The following is a 16,233-nucleotide window of genomic DNA, read 5'->3' on the forward strand; positions in this document are numbered from 1 at the left end:
TATAATTGAAAACTTACGCTCAATAAAATTTACCTCTTTACATATAGAAATATTTTAATATTAAATCTGTAAATATTTAAATATATATATAATATTAAATTTGTTCTATCCATATTGTATACACACTGCATAAATTAAATGTAAGATAAAAACTCAAAGTATTATTTACTAATAATAATTAAATTTTGAAATATGTACATATAAATCAGAAATATTATGAAATTAATAAGAAAACATTTTTGGGCTTTTGCGTAGAGTCTCAAATTTTAAATACTATATTATTAAATTGAAATATTTGTATCTTTAGATGTTCCAATACATATTGTGTTGTATATATTATGTTGTTAAATAGATTCCACACAAATAATTTGTAATGTAATAGTTACAAATTTCATATATAGTAAAAATAAATACAACAAATAAGTTGTCCTTCAAATAATTAGGATAAGAATCGAATTTTTAAATATTTTACTAGGACTACGTGGTGTCTTCTTTCAGGTATCTGCTGTCCAGCGACTTAACGACTGTTGCAATCGATATGCCCCGTTTTGCGGCCGCCCACAAGCAGTGGAATTGTATTGTAGCTGAGCTTCATTGTTTCGCGCTCAGCTGTTTGACTGAGCACAGAACATTTTACCGGCTGCTGTTTAGCTGCCGCTCACCTGGCACTCAACAGCTGCTGCCTTGGGTGAGTTGTATTATTTTGTTGTTGCGATAAAAGAGAGTAACATAAATAGAAATAGAGAGAGAGAGAGAGAGAGAGAGAGAGAGAGAGAGAGATAGAGAGAGGGAGAGGGGCGTGCAGTTTTCGCAGTGTCATTTACAACATAGTTGAAGAGACGATTTTGGCAAAGCGTTTGTTTTTTTTGGTGAACTTCGTCATAAGCATGATTATCGTTAGCAGCGACTAAATGTTATACTCACAGGCGAGCGTGGAGAGATAAATGTGCGACGTATGTCGATACACTCATCGCGGCAGCACACTCACCGCCGCAAACACTCACTCACACTCACACTAACACTCACTAACGCACATACGCACACACTCACACATACGCTCGGACGCTTGCGAATATGACTTCTCCTTGAGCAGAGTGGCCTCCTCATTAGTACGCTCATAGTAACTGAAGAGTTCACTTCGCCGCAGTCTCTGTCGCTGCTTCAGTCGCTGCCTCAGTCGCTGTCGCTGTCATCGTCATCGTCGCTGCTCTCTACTCTTTGTGCTCTGCGAAAGCAAAGTTGGCGAATACTCAACTCAACTCAACTCGACTCGACTCGACTCGACATCGGAGTCTCGACAGAGCCAACGAATTCGATCGCCAGGCAATCAAATCAAATCAAAACAGGCAGTCAAACGCAGCGCGTCGACAATTTTTTTTTTCGTGTTTGCCCCCATTTAATAATACTAATAACAATAATCGTATCTTCGAGATACTCCACGCGCCACAACGAAATAATATTTCTAAAGTTTTGCATTTTTGTTTTTGCTCGCCTGTTTTATTACACAATAATTTGCAATCAACATTTTGTTTTTTTTTTTGGTAATACGTGAAATTTGCCGTTTCTAATAAATTGACTGTTTACGCGACAACAACTCAGTGTGTGTGTGTGTGTGTGTGAGAGTGAGTGAGTGTGCGTTTTGTTTGGCGGTGGCACATCAGAATTTCCCGAGCGGAATTTCCACAGGACTCATTGCAAATTGATGTGTAAATGGTATGTATACAATTTGTATTTTCCCTCATTTTCATTGTCACTTTTATTTTTATGTTTAATGTTTACTATTTATTGTTTGGGGCACAGCGAGATGAGAATTTCTTCTCGCACTGATAAAGTACGCATAAAGATAAAGCTCTGTCGCTAATCTCTTGTCGAGATAGTAAATATCTTGATATACATTTATTTTTTGGGGGGCGGTGTGGCTAACAACCCTGACCTACGTGTGTTCTAGGAAATTCCTAGCACTTTGCATCATAAACACTAAAGGCAATCGACAAACTGGGAGAGAAATACAGCACAACAGTTGGTTAGTTATCAATTGTGCAAGTCAGAGGCCATAAAGTGAGAGAGATTCAGCTGGGGAATACCCTGATAATTAGTAAGTGGCAATAACTTTGCCCCAGATGTAGTCAGTTGAAGTTAGTTGTTTACCCTATAATTTCATTTAATTTAATTGCTTTTTAATAGGCACTTTTCGTTAAAGTCCTTTTAAAACGTAAACAAACTAAATTTATTCACACATTTAGAAATCAAAAAAAAAATATAAATCTAACAACACAACAAATAAAATTGAATTAAAAATTCAAAGTTAGAAAAATAATATTTCAATGTATAACTTAACAAATAAACAAGTATAAATAAATTTATAATTAACTAAAAGTAAAATATAATATTAATTAATCATAAATCAAAGTTAGCTAAATAAAATTGCATAATAATTAAAATAATAACAATTAAAATAAAATAATAAGAAACACCAGTAATTAAGGGAATTATAAAATAAAAATGCATAAATTGATGAATTAAAATAAAACTTTAAGAATTTGATATTGAAAAACAGATACATTTCAAAATTAAAATAAAATACACTTACAAAGTAAAGCCTAAATAAAAAAACATAAAAGACAAATAGACAAATCAATTATTACTATAAAACGATTAGCATAAATGCTTAAGCATTAAAAAAAAGTTGCAATTAAATGAAATGCAACTTGAGGAAATGAATAAATCGACTTTTGGTTCACTTCAAAGTCTTTTGTTGCCATCGCAAACCTTTTTCCAGTTCAAATCATAAGTCAAAAGCGAAACATGTGAAATTAATTTACACGTTCTGGGCGGGCGGGCGTCCAAGTGGGTGTGAGGGAGAAAGAGCAAGCGAGGGTAAGACAGAGAGAGTGAGAGAGAGAGAGGGGAATTGGCAACAAGTCGGAGAGTGCGCGCGATGCGTCAGCCAAAAACAGCGTGGACAAGATCCGGGCCAAGACAACAACAGAGAGCGAAGAGCCAAGAGAACGGGAGAAAGAGAGAGAGAGAGGGAGTGAGGGGGTTGTATAGGGCCCTCTAAAGCGGGGGAAGCGCGGGTGGGAAAGGCAGTGTAAGGGTAAAAGAAGACACAGAAGAAGAAGAAGAAGTGGCCGAATGTGAACGTTGAATTTCACAAAAGTATGCAAGAGGAGGGCTCAAAGTTCGTTGACTTTGTAGCGCAGTGTATGCGCAGATTCGCAAATGCCCGATGATTCAGCCCAATTTAGACTTTAATTTTAAATAATTATGTCAGCCGACAGTCGACAGCAGCAGCAAAGAACGGCGACAATGACAGAGAGGGCAATAATAACAAACGATAACGATTACGATAACGATAACCGTGTCACCACGCACGTTTCTATTTGTTGACCAAGCTCACCGTTTTTTTGTTTCCCATTTGCTCACTTTGGGAATCCCCAAATCCTAGCCTACTCTATTCTAATCTATATCTTTATCTCCTCTCTCTCTCGCTCTTTATAGACGACAAGTGTTTGCCGGCTTCGAGCAAACAGCAACAACAACAACAAAACGGCCAACACAAGGGAAACAACAACAGCGACGCAGACGGCGAACGCCGCCCGACGACGTCCAACCATCAGCATCAAATCATTCACATCCACGCAGTTGCTGCTCCTCAGCATCCTCATGAGCCAACTGCATCAGTTTGCTGGCGGCGGCATCGGACTTGCAATGGCAGCTCCAGCTCCAGCTCCAGCTCCAACGCCTGCTTCCGTTTCCGTTTCCGCTTCCGCTTCCCCGCCCACAGCAGCGTCACACGTTCGCCTGCGACTGCAGAAGCGTGAGGACACGCTGAGCTTCAAGCAGCGTTTCCGTCTGGAGCTCAACAGCTCCGTCCTCGAGTGGAGCAATGGCTGCGGTGGCAATTGGACGGGCCCAGCGAACGAATCGCGTGTTGTCAGGCCACAGAAACGCTGTGCTAAACATAAAAAAGTAAGTGACAAAAAAAGAAAATAATAAATAAAGAAATCAATTTGAAAATAAGAAAAATACATATTCAAAAAGATTTGCATTTCTTGACTCAGTATTTTTTATAATTTAAAAATAGTACTCAAAATTCTCAATATTTGTTAGACAAGATTTGCATTTTAATTTAATATTAATCGTAATAAAGTATTCTATTTAATTATTTTTTTTTTTAATTTCAAATTTAATAGAGACGATTTTCTTATTTATTTAATATTAATCGTAATTTAACATAGTATTTAAGCCTCATGGTATATTTATTTCTTAAAGTAAATTTGCTTATTTATTTAGTAGTAATCTCAATTTGGTATTTTAAATTTTGTGAGGTATATTTATTGGTATTTTTATTTGTAGGAGAAGATAAAAAAACATCGAATTAAATTTTCATTTATATTTTTCTTAGTATATTTGGAAAAAAGAAACGAAAAATACACCTTAAAATATGTAGATTTCAAATCTTAAATAATATTTTGAACCTACAAGTAAATTTCCCCGAAACATTCTCAAATATTTTATTAAATTAATGATTTTTCGAATATTAGCAATAACTCATTATCAATAAGAAGTCTCAGTTAAGTAAACTTGAATTTTAAACAAAAATAGGAATTCAAAAAAAAAAAATATATAAAAATAAAAAAGATTGTGCATAAATTACAATTGTATAATATACAATTAATCTATTAATTTGAAACTTGACTGAATAAAGAAATGAGCGACAAAAAAATGAAACAATGCAAAGCATATATATTTTAAGTAAACTTGAATTTAATATTAGGTTCATTGACGCACAGAATCTTTAATTTTTAAGTGCACAAAAAAAAAAATCAGATAAAAAAATTTAATAACTTGCCTAGCAAATAACATTTCTTATTTACTAATTTTGATTGGCTTCTTTTGTCATCTGTTTGCAGCTGTTGCGCACTTTGCAAAACAAAACTGGCCTAGAGCTGCGGCAACTGAAGTTTGAGAACATTCATCGACATGGCAATGAGGCCATTGACATCTCAAAGCATGACCAATGGAAGGTGCAGAGCAGCCAATATAATTTTCTGCCTCGTCTCAACAGCAGCAACAAAAATGTAAGTGATAAATAAATAACTTAACCACAAGTTGAGTTCACTCCGTTTCCCATTTAATTTCCATTTCCATTCCCCAAAACGTAAACCCAAACCCAATCGTGAAGTAATCAAATTGATTAGAGGCTCAGTCAGAGGGTCACGTGAGCCGCCTTTTCACCGTTCGATCGTTCGTTCGCTCATACGTTTCTTCATTCGTTCGTTCGTTCGTCATTGCGTAGGTGCAAAAAAAGCGTCACAAGTTAACCAAGCGCGAGTCAGTCATATGAGTTCCACAATCTAGGCTGCGAGGGTGGCCACTGGCCACATCGTTTGACTTAGCAACAGTGATTAGGCATTGAGGCGAATTACATTAAGAACCGCTAAGTAGACACATATCTCGCTTAGTTGCCAATTTCAGTTGCACTTAAAGGCAACATAAAACAATGGAAATTCGCTTTAAAAATCAAAGCAAATAAAGAAATATTCCATAGTTTAATTTTAAAGTAAATTTTCTTAGCTGCCTGTGGCCATTTAAATGAGATACTCTATAGAACTGCCCTCGGCTCAAAGTAAACATTAAATGGGAGCAACTGAAACTAGGTAAAATGATTTAATAAGCGAAGAAAGTAGCCGCTTTTCATGGCATTGAAATTCGTATTTGCAAGTCGCGCATAAGTCAAGCTCATTAAAATTATCTATCAAAGAAATCCAATCACATAATCGAATCTCTTGTTGTGTCTCGCACGTTGTCAGCGATCATTTCGTATGTTATTGTCAAAAATCAACAAGAATCGCACATATACATATATTATATTCAGACTGTTTGTGTGCAAAATGATAAACGTGAATAAATACAAAACAAAATTCTGCAAATTGAAGGAGCACGCGACTTTCGTTCAAAGAGTGTCTTGGTGCAGTGCAAGTCACGATCAATTAGAGATCAGACAGAGATCTCAACTCAAGTACTAACTTAAGGGCCAATTGTATCGAAAGTAAAAAACATATTAAAGAAAACAAGATTTGGCAAACAAACAAGATACAAATTTAGCTCGCTATTAATAGTATGTAGATATAAGACTTGTGCACTAATCAGAAAATTATACATCCACTTCGAGTCACGCGATTTAATAAAAGCAAAGTCAGACTAAAAATAAAATAATATGTACACAGTAATCAGAGATTACTCGTCAAAAACTCAAAGGCAGTTAAGTCCGCAAACTATATCATATTGGGGGCTAGATGAGTGTGGTAAGTGAGGCCCAGATAAGATCGTCAGTGTTCTATGAATAATACCTGAGAAAGCATAGTATCAACGGCAGTTGAAGTTTATATATATGTTGCTGTTTCGCCGCCATCTGATTGTATAGTATTTTGTTTTTGTTTTTTTTTTTTGGCACTGCTTTTATCTTGCAAATTGAACAAAGAAAGAAAGAAAGCAAATGCAGATAGGTAGATAGGTAGACAGCAAACACAAAAAGGAAACAAAAATGTAACACTTCAGGTTTTGAACGGAACTATGAAATATATTCGATATGCATTTCCGGATTTGACCGGCCTTTAAGCGAATTAACATGGCAATAATATGCTGCACAATACTAATTTCAACTGGAATAACAAAACTTGATTTTTGCCTCGATTTATGATGTATTATTTTATTTACATCTGTTGTTGATTGAGAATTTGACTTTTCGAATCAAATATTTACTTGTGCAAAGAGCGAAAGCTTCGACTCTTCGACTTTGAAGCTTGTCAAAATAGTAGTCATCATTACCTAGCCAAAATGTGGCTTACGCATCGCTTTCTCTCAGCTATTCTCGCTCGTTTCTCTCTCTCTCTCTTTCGTTTTCTATATACATATGTATATATATTATTTAGTATAGATCTCTTAAACTTTGAGATGTTCTAAGCTTCAATTTAATTTACATACACTTATGTATATTACTTTGTACTTAAGCTTTCGCTGAATTTCTCATTGACGTCAGTCAAACAAGCAAAACAACACAAAAAATGAGGGAAAAAAACACGAATTATTGGTAATGTGGATAAGTCAGCGTTTAGCAATAAATTCTCAACAGCAATGGCAAATAACCTACCAATAATAAGCATAAATGTTGACTAAAGACCGAACCGACGTCAATTGCTCTGGCAATTCGCAAAAAAAAAAGAAGAAAAAACAAGTTGATGACAAGTTTTGTTAAATATTTAATATAATAATCAAGGCCAATAAGTTGTCCCCTCTTTCACTATAGTATAAATGAAATATTTCTTTGTAATTATCTGTGTATTAAGTGCAGAATAAGTCAGTATTTGAAAGAAGTCAGTTATCCCGCCGATGACGGAGCTTCTAAGGGCAAACAGAAGTGTGGCAGCTAATCGCAGCAGAGCGATCGCCATGGCTATTTATATAGAATGCCATCAGACATGAGTTGTTTGTTTATCGGTGTGTTTGTCAAGTGAGTCGAACTTGCGCAAATCATATTGAAAGTCAAATAAGGCTTAAAGAACTTGCAACTCACAGTTCGCAGTTCGCGTGGCCTTTTGACGTCACTCGCACACACTCGCACACACACGACAAACAAACGTCGAAGAAGCATGCCGCACCATAAAATACTCTCGCATAGACGACAACCGCAGCTCAGTGCCTGAGGTCACAACGCAGTCGATATGCTTCAACAAAGAGAGCGAGAGCGCGAGCGCGAGCGAAACCAAGAGAGTGAGGGCAGAACAATAGAGAGATAAGCGATACCAACGAACGAACGAAGCGCGCGCGTTGTGTGTGAATCATGCGAATGAGCAAGCCGTGGATTCCCCCGGCAGCGGCATGAATGAAACGAATGCCGCGATAGGCGGAGTAGAGATGACGACGACGACGACGCAACGACGACGACGACGACAAGCGACGAACGAACGTCGCTTCGTTCGGCTGACGTCGCGACGTCACGCGGCCGCGAAATCTTTGCGTATGTGTGTGTTGCGAAACCGAAAGCACAGTTAAGCGAGCGAGCGAGCGAGCGAGTGCTCCCAAAGGGTAGTCAAAGGGAGAGCAGAGGGAGTTGGGATGAACTGTCGGGGGGGAGTTCGTTTTCACTTTCAGCCAACATGTCGTATGATTGATTTTGATTATTAATCAGCAGCGACAACGTTTCGTTGCTGCTGCTGCCTGCGTAAAGAGTTCACTCAACTTGCCAGCTTTGCAGAGCGCGACTCGCCAGACACAAGGGCGGTGCGTTGGTGCGAGGGGGCGGCGAAGGGCATGGCACATTTTTGCTAGCCGGTTTTCAATGCGCTTTAGATTTGGCTAGCAACAGCCATAGTCAATAACCTTTTGAGATCGCAGCTGAAAAATACTTTGCTCTGCTATACTCATAAATTATATTATACTTAGTATGTAATTGTATATTATTATACTAAGCTTTATACTAAATTGAATTGCTAGCTGAGGTAAAGCATTTTTTTATTGCCTTAGATCATGCGCGATTTTTCTACTGATTACAAATACATTATTAAGTCATGGCATCTTTCCAGACAAAATATTAACTGTTCGTAAAAATAAACTATTATAAAAATAGAAACAAATAAGAAAGATACAGTCTACAACACTCAAATAAACGCTACACGAATATACTTAAATATACTAATGGTTATATTATTTATACAATATAGTACTAAAACATACAAAGTTGTCAGCCAAACAAAACTATGTTCCGATTGTAGTCGGTGTTTTTGCCATACAAAATCATTTCTTAAATAATTTCTACAATTTTTATCTGATCACAACCAAATTTTCTGGACTCAAAAAGACTTTACTAGTAAAAAAAATAATAAATATAGTTTTGATTAAAAATTAATTTGGCTGATAGTCAAAGATTTGAAGAGATATGCCATAAAGTCAATTTCTTTATTATTTTGTTTTATCTGTTTGCAACGAGTCAATCAGAAAAGTCGATGAACAGCCTATAGATAACATAGAATGCTAGTAATATTCTACAAAATAATAAAGAATGATTTAAATATTCCGCTTTAAAGAATTAGTTTTAGTAATAGTATTATTTATTTTTGCGTAACGAAGTCTCGTTTCATATAATATTTATATTAATATGAATCAATCGCTTTATCGAATCTCATTTCCATTCCACATCACACATTTAATTTGATTGAAAACTTGTTTCACATGATTACTAACCTTTCACTTTTCCCTCAACTTTTCTCTCTTTTCTCGAACAGTTTCTACGGCGTGTGCATCATGATATCCAGTTCTATGTGGCATCCTTCAGCTATCTGCGGCACGCCCAGCTGCACTTCGACTACGAGAATTGGCAGACGCAGAGCGCGCTGTCCGCCGAGCTGTTACGCTATCGAACCAGTGCGCGGAACATTCTCTGCTTAGTCGAGGAGGCCATCAATGCGACCAATCGCCTCTATGCGCCTAGTCTCAATCAGAGTCAACAGGAGCAACAACAACAAAAACAACAATTGTTGTCGCCTGGCGTCGTTGGTAGCATCAAGACCGTGCCACGAATGGCGATGGAGAAGCGTCTGCTGCAGTTCAAGACACCGCTGGTCGAGTTGCACAATCAGGCGGTGCTGGCGGCAGGAAACAAAGCCGCTGCTAAGCCGCAGGAGCCACATGTGTTAGACGCTCTATTTCTCAAGTTTCAATACATTGAGTACCTGAAGCACCTCACAAAAGCGTTGGCCAAACAGCGGACCAAAAGGAAGTGCAAGGCCAAAGCAGCAGCGAAAAAACAGACGCAGCCACGTGTGAAATCACGAGCGAAGCATCAGCAGAAACAGAAACAGAAGCAGCCAAAAGGAGCGTAGTTTCTAGTTTTCTATTTTCCACTGGCCACTTTTATTTTATTATTTATAGTTGACATAAGTAAATTATTCTATTTTATAAAATACTGTACTGAAAATCCATTCTCAAGAACGGCTATGAGACATCCGAATCCGAACTTCGAAACGCCCAAAACAAAACAAAACAAAAAACTACATTTCCAGCAATCTACATTAACTATTTATTATCAGCACGATGAACATTTATTACCTTAATTTTAGTTTATACTCTCATTCTATTTTTTTTTTTTTTTTTTTTTTTTTTTTTGTATCATGAAGTTTTATTTATTTCCCCCAATCAAATACATTCCACGCACATTCGATATAGAGAAATAAGTATTCACTATTGTAAGATCGCACGACTTTTGCCTTGTATTATAATGCTGTGATAATAGTTGATAGACAACGCTCGCTCTTTTTTTATCGTTCAAATACGAGAAAATACACAAAACGCGTTTGCAGAATATCCATAACAAACAAAATATCTCGCCCAGTTTGCTATCAATGCATTATAGGAATATAGTAATTACGTTAAAAATAGAAATCTAGAAATCTAGTAGGTACTTAAACGTGTTTTTTTTTACCAACATTTTTATGTACGACCAACAAAACTGTTTGTATTCAACATTTGTAATTCCAATATATTTACAATATATATTGTACTTTAAAAAAAAATCGAGTACAAAAACGACAAAAAATTTGATGTTTGCTTTGGGGGATCAAAAGCTTTATAAAGGGTTGGATGGAGTTGCTTTTACACTGATTTTTACACTGATATATTTTATGGCTTTACACAAATGCTAAAAAGTGGAAGCTAACATATGTAAGTTTGTGTCCATTGGAAATTTAAGTTAATTTAACACAAATTTCTAAGATGTATTTAACACTTTTTTATGAATTTTGATATTTAAAGTTGTATAAAGAAAACTTGAAAAATGTTTCCAAAATTTATTAACGAATTTTGATTTTCTCATTTTCATTATTAATTGGTTTTACTTAAAAAAAATGATAGAAATGTATTTATCATTTTTTAGTAAGTCTGGCCATAAAATTTGTTGATCAATTTCGAGTGAATTTTGCTATTAAATTTGATATAAAAAACTTGACAACTTTTTACAATGATGAAGAATAATGAAGATGAATAATTCGTAATTAAATGTTTCGTTTTATTTAGAGAAAACTTTACAAATATTTTTAGTGCATTTTTTTAAATTAATTTTAAATGAAGAAAACTTAAAACATGTTTAAAAAATTTTGGATAATTATAATTGTTGATATTTCTGCATGAAATGCTTAAATATTAATTGGTTATTACCCAGCTTAATTGTTTGAATTGTTGCATATATTTTATTATTAATTAACTAAATGAATTGAGTCCACACTTTCCCAAACTTCTTCGCAATTTTCTGATCAATTCAAAGAATTTAATTTAATAATACAATTGTTGATACTTTGTAAAATTCTTTTACTATTTTATGCAGCAAAACTAAATGCATTTTGGATGAATTTTGATAGCAAACCTTTTTCAGCATTAATTTGACTGTTTTATTTTCGAAATTTAATTGATGCTGCCCATGTTAATTGTGTGTGGGGTCCACTATTAACGTGGCGCCATATTACTTACAGCAACTCGAAATTCATTCCCACATTGTTGACGGCGGCAGCGGCAGCTGCTGCTGCATTGCAGCATTGCACATACGCAGTGTATGCCGGCGATTGCAATGCGATCGGCTTGTGAATGCAAGGCAAGCACAACAAGAGACACAAGACTATAAACGAGCAACAAAACAAGGCAAGTGGGGTATGTCGATCTTGAAGATACTCCTTACATATTATTTTATTGATTTATTGCATACGAATTGAACTGCATTTGGTTAACAATACACTTAAGTAAATCAAACATTTATGAATGAGAATTTATTGAATATACATTCAGTTAAACTTAAAACTGATATACCCAGCTAGTGTAGCTTACTTGTGCTGGGTAGCAAAAGTGGCCGGAACAATTTCATTTGCTGTAGATTCTTCATTTTGCTGGAGATTCGTTTTAATTGCAGGCAGAAGTAAATTACGCGGCATTTATAGACTTGTACAAATATTTTATGAGCCATATAATAATTCCACAGTTGCATTGCCCTGATCTCTTCTCATTATTGTTGTTGTCCAGTTGTTGTCTCTGTTGTAGTAGTTGTTGTTGTTGGTCGCCGTTATTGTTGTGGTTATTCTCACAGCTATGGGTTCCAGCTCTCTGACAATTTTTACGACACGAACGAACAAAACGACAATTTTGTTGCACGTGTATTTTTTTTTTTTTTTTTTTTTTGGTTGGCATATTTCGTTTCGAGAGCGAGAGAGAGAGGGGCACTGAGGAGTAGTGAGTAGGGAGGAGAAGGAGGAGGAGGAGGAGGGGCGCTGGTTCTTTTGGGCCTTATCGTGGCAAAGGAATCTACGCACACCCTGCACTTGGACCCGACTCGACTCGACTCGTTCCTTTGTGTGTGTGTTTGTGTGTGTATATTACTAATGTCTTTCACCTCGTTGTCTCTCTCTCTTTCGCTCTTTCGCTCTCTGTGAGTTTGTCGCGGTTTCCACCAATTGCCCTGCGCCTGCGCTTGCGCCTGCAGTCGCCTTTTATCTCACACAATCAGCAATTGTCATTAATTTCGGACGCTGTGTACGTGCTCCGATTTGTCTCTTGGATTCTCAGTGACTGATTCAACAATTTAATATGCAGCAGTCGCCTGCAAAGTCCACACAGAGAGGCGATCATCTCAGTGCGCAGTGCTCAGCCGCTGGGACACACAGTAAAGATGCTTATCGCTTTGATTTTATTGTGGCCGATGCAACAGCAACAGCAGCCGCAGCAGCAGCAGCAACCACACATCCCTTGTGCTCCCCTTGTTTCACTTCTCGGAGAGAGACATGCAACTATGCATCGTTCAGCCATTCACCAAAAACACAAAAAATACAAAAAAAAACTACAACACAAAGAAGTTCAGGTTGATCCCTCTCTCTCCCTCTCTTGGTGTGCGTTTGGCAACCCTTTCTTCTTCATGTAGAAGCGCCGTTTTAATGGAATTTCCAGCAAGTGCACGTAGCGCTCATCTATCTTTAGTTTTGATAGTATTTTACGATCCTATTTATGCGATGCCCTTTATTAAATTGAAAATTATGTCTTTCTATGAGAAATGTCTAAATTGCTTTCCCTGTTTTTCTTCTGTTTTTTTTTTGTTTTTTTTGTTTTTGTGGGCACCTGGAACCTTCTCTCAATGAACTTGACTCCAACTCTCCGACTGCGACTTGAACTGATTTAATCTAAATGTTTATTTGGTTTCTTTTTAGTTATATACACACAAGTATATAACAAAATATATACATTTTTTTGTTGTTTCTTCTGTTTGCTGTTTTGCCGGCGGTCACGTGCAGCTTCTCATAAAACTGACTTTACTTTTTCGTATGTGTGTTTTTTTTCTCTTCTTTTTTCGGTGACAATTAATTAAAAATATCTTATTTCATTTATGTCTTCTCTCCATGTGTGCGTGTGTGTGTGTGTGTAAGCTTCGTTTGTTGTTTTGTTATTTTTGAGTTATGTTTTCCGCTGCAGATTTATAGATAATGGCGTTACATTTATGGACCTTAAATGCGACTAAACCAAAACTCACGAAACCTCAAAAAAGAGACGAAAAAAAAAACAGACGAAACCCAAACGCATTTCCTTAGCATTCGACCCACTGTAAGTAATTCCTCCAAACTCAAATGCCACTCGACTTTTTTTTCTGTTGCTTACCACAGATCTGTCAACGACTTCCCCGCTCTATTCTATTTCTATTTTTTATAAGTATTTCTTTTTTCATTGACGCAGTATAATAAAATTGCAAAATTGTGTCGTCTGCAATTTTTGTATATATTAAAAAAAACAAAATTGAAAATAAAAAAGAAGAAATAAGAAAATCCGAATCTCACGACGATTGCAATAATCAAAGTGCTGGCTCAGCTTTGAACGGTTCGGGGACAACGCCTGGGAATATAGGTGTTGAAATCTCTCAATCTCTGATCGCAGCCTCAGCAGTTTCATCTTTCGTAGAAAACTTTAAATAATAACAAATCAAAAAAGAACAAAAAACGAGCAGCTGTGAGGCAACCAATTCGAAAAGCCAAGATTCAGCATTCAAATCAAATTTGAGTGCACTCATCTTCATCTGTGAATGTGAAACTAGAAGTATAAATATTCATAGTTCACTGCAATTTATGTGAGACTAGTAAAAAGTGATACCATAAAATTTATTTTAGAAGAAGAAAGGAAAATATAAATATCATTAATAATTAGAGCAATCCAAATTGCTGTTGCGTCAATTGCACTAGTTTCTTTGATTAGTTTCTTTTATGGATGGAAATAAACATATATTTTATGATCGCCCACAAGCCAATTCCCAATAGATTAATTATAACTACAATTCATTTCAAATGACCCTGAACGCTTCACACTAATAAGAATATTGATTTTTAAGCAATGCTAATTTCTATGAGAATTTTGAATAGCAACAACATTTCAGTGCTAATATGTTTAGTAGTTCAAATTTGGTAATCAATATGATAATTTCGCAAATTTCTATTCGCTTTTTCTTTTCTCTCATTTCGCCATATGTTTTTTTTTTTTTTTTTGTGTTTTATCGAGCTCAATAAAATGTTGTTATCTAAAAAAAACTTATTTGACTATGGAAATTTTAGGACTAATTTAACATTATAAGCTAAACACATTTTCTAGATATTTGAACAGACGACAGTGAAAAATGTTGGCATACATTTAAGATATAGAATTTGAGATGCATATGAGAAATTAACAAAAATTATTTGGCTTATATTCTTAGACAAAAGCTATTGATGTGCATGTAAAAAATATGTTGAAAGAAATTCATTAATATGACAAATAGAATAGAATATAATAGAATAGAAGAATGGATAAATGCCTTACATATTTAAATTGAGTTCAAACTACGATTATAATGTGAATGACTGTGTTGGTGTGACTATCTTGCAATAATTTGTGAATAAAGTTGGAAAAATTTCAAATAAATTCAAAATAACAGCTTTACATATTTCAATTAAGTTCAATCTTTGATGTTAAAGTCAGCAATGAATTGATGAATTCAAGTGAATATACAATAATAATTATATATAATGGGAATTCAATTAATTAACTGCAATGTAAAGTAAATTTGTTCTATGAACATTCTTAACACGTATTCGATTTGTGCGAAGCCATTTGATATGCCATTTATTGTGCTCTTTTTCTTGTTGTTTGTTATTTGGCAGGAGCCGTAACACCTTTGGCCTTGTGGCCTTCTGGCCGTCACTGCGGCGCCTTGACTCATATAAATTATGCTCGGTTAACAATGCGGATCACTCACGGCATTCATTTCAGGGTTTTCATGGTTTTTCTCTGTCACTCTCCGCTCATGTGTGTGTGTGTGTGTGTGTGCAGTTTTCCACTTAATACGCTGTAAAAGGTGTTTTTCAATTGCAAAACAATATTCGGTAGTTGATGCCCCATTCCCATTCCCATTCCCATTCCAAATCCCATTCCCAAACTCTCCCATCCCTGAAAATCTATTGTGTACATACTCGAAGAGAAGTGCCAAGAATTATGAAAGAATGGAGAAGATCAAAGGTGACGCGCGCCCACTTTAAAAATTCCGAAACTACAATTGCATATAATTCAATTGAGGGCGCAACAAAAGGATCGAGGCCGAGTCCGAGTTGAGGACAATAAAGTGATCAATACTGGACAACAGATAGAAAAAAAAAAGTTTTTAATTGTCAATGAATGTTGAACTATGTGTGTTTGTGTGTGTGTGTATGCGGACCCTTGACCTTTTGCGGCTGGCAAGCCAAGCTGTAAATGTTGCTGTATCGCATTGTTCTCGTTATTATTGTTGTGCAATTTCCGTGTGCATTTAGAAAAGTCGAAATAAATTGCACACCACCCAGGTGAGCCAACGACATCGGCTTTAAGGATCGCTTCAACTATACTCTATATATTTTCCACACTCCTCTCTGTGTGCGTGTGTGTGTGTGTGTGTACGTGTGTGACAATGCATGGCATCGTTATAATTAATGACCAGGTTGGCGCCAGTTGCCGCCGCCGCCAACGACGACGACCACGACGTCGCATTCGAGGCCTGTGAACCAAATCCGAACTTTGCATCTGAGATTTGTGTTATTTGTTCGATGTTTTGTTGTGCGTGTGTGTGTGTTGCTTATGTCATATTTGAGATACGCGCACAGGAAACCGGACAACAAGAATAAATGAACGTGCTTCGTCTCATTCTCCCTC

The 16,233-nt window shown here is 36.1% G+C and overlaps 1 protein-coding gene across 2 annotated transcripts; it reads left to right on the forward strand.

The window, feature by feature from the left end:
- The first annotated feature begins 1,120 nt into the window (after window positions 1-1,120).
- Window positions 1,121-10,556, forward strand: LOC117571745 (uncharacterized). Of its 2 annotated transcripts, XM_034254097.2 has the most exons (4): window positions 1,121-1,713; window positions 3,502-3,972; window positions 4,917-5,084; window positions 9,288-10,554. In XM_034254097.2, the coding sequence occupies exons 1-4, from the start codon at window positions 1,711-1,713 to the stop codon at window positions 9,882-9,884; spliced, it is 1,239 nt and encodes a 412-aa protein (XP_034109988.1). In that variant the 5' UTR covers window positions 1,121-1,710; the 3' UTR covers window positions 9,885-10,554. The 2 variants fall into 2 exon arrangements, with proteins under 2 accessions (XP_034109988.1, XP_051857906.1); XM_052001946.1 differs by lacking the exon at window positions 4,917-5,084 and having other exon boundaries at window positions 9,288-10,556.
- Window positions 10,557-16,233: the final 5,677 nt, after the last annotated feature.

Source organism: Drosophila albomicans, chromosome X, assembly GCF_009650485.2.
Source record: "Drosophila albomicans strain 15112-1751.03 chromosome X, ASM965048v2, whole genome shotgun sequence".
Taxonomy (NCBI): Eukaryota; Metazoa; Arthropoda; class Insecta; order Diptera; family Drosophilidae; genus Drosophila; species Drosophila albomicans.

Excerpts from the sequence above, each read along its gene's own strand:
- LOC117571745 (XM_034254097.2), top strand. Across the intron at positions 3,973-4,916 it reads GCTGTGCTAAACATAAAAAA|CTGTTGCGCACTTTGCAAAA; the intron begins GTAAGTGACAAA and ends ATCTGTTTGCAG. Across the intron at positions 5,085-9,287 it reads TCAACAGCAGCAACAAAAAT|TTTCTACGGCGTGTGCATCA; the intron begins GTAAGTGATAAA and ends TTTCTCGAACAG.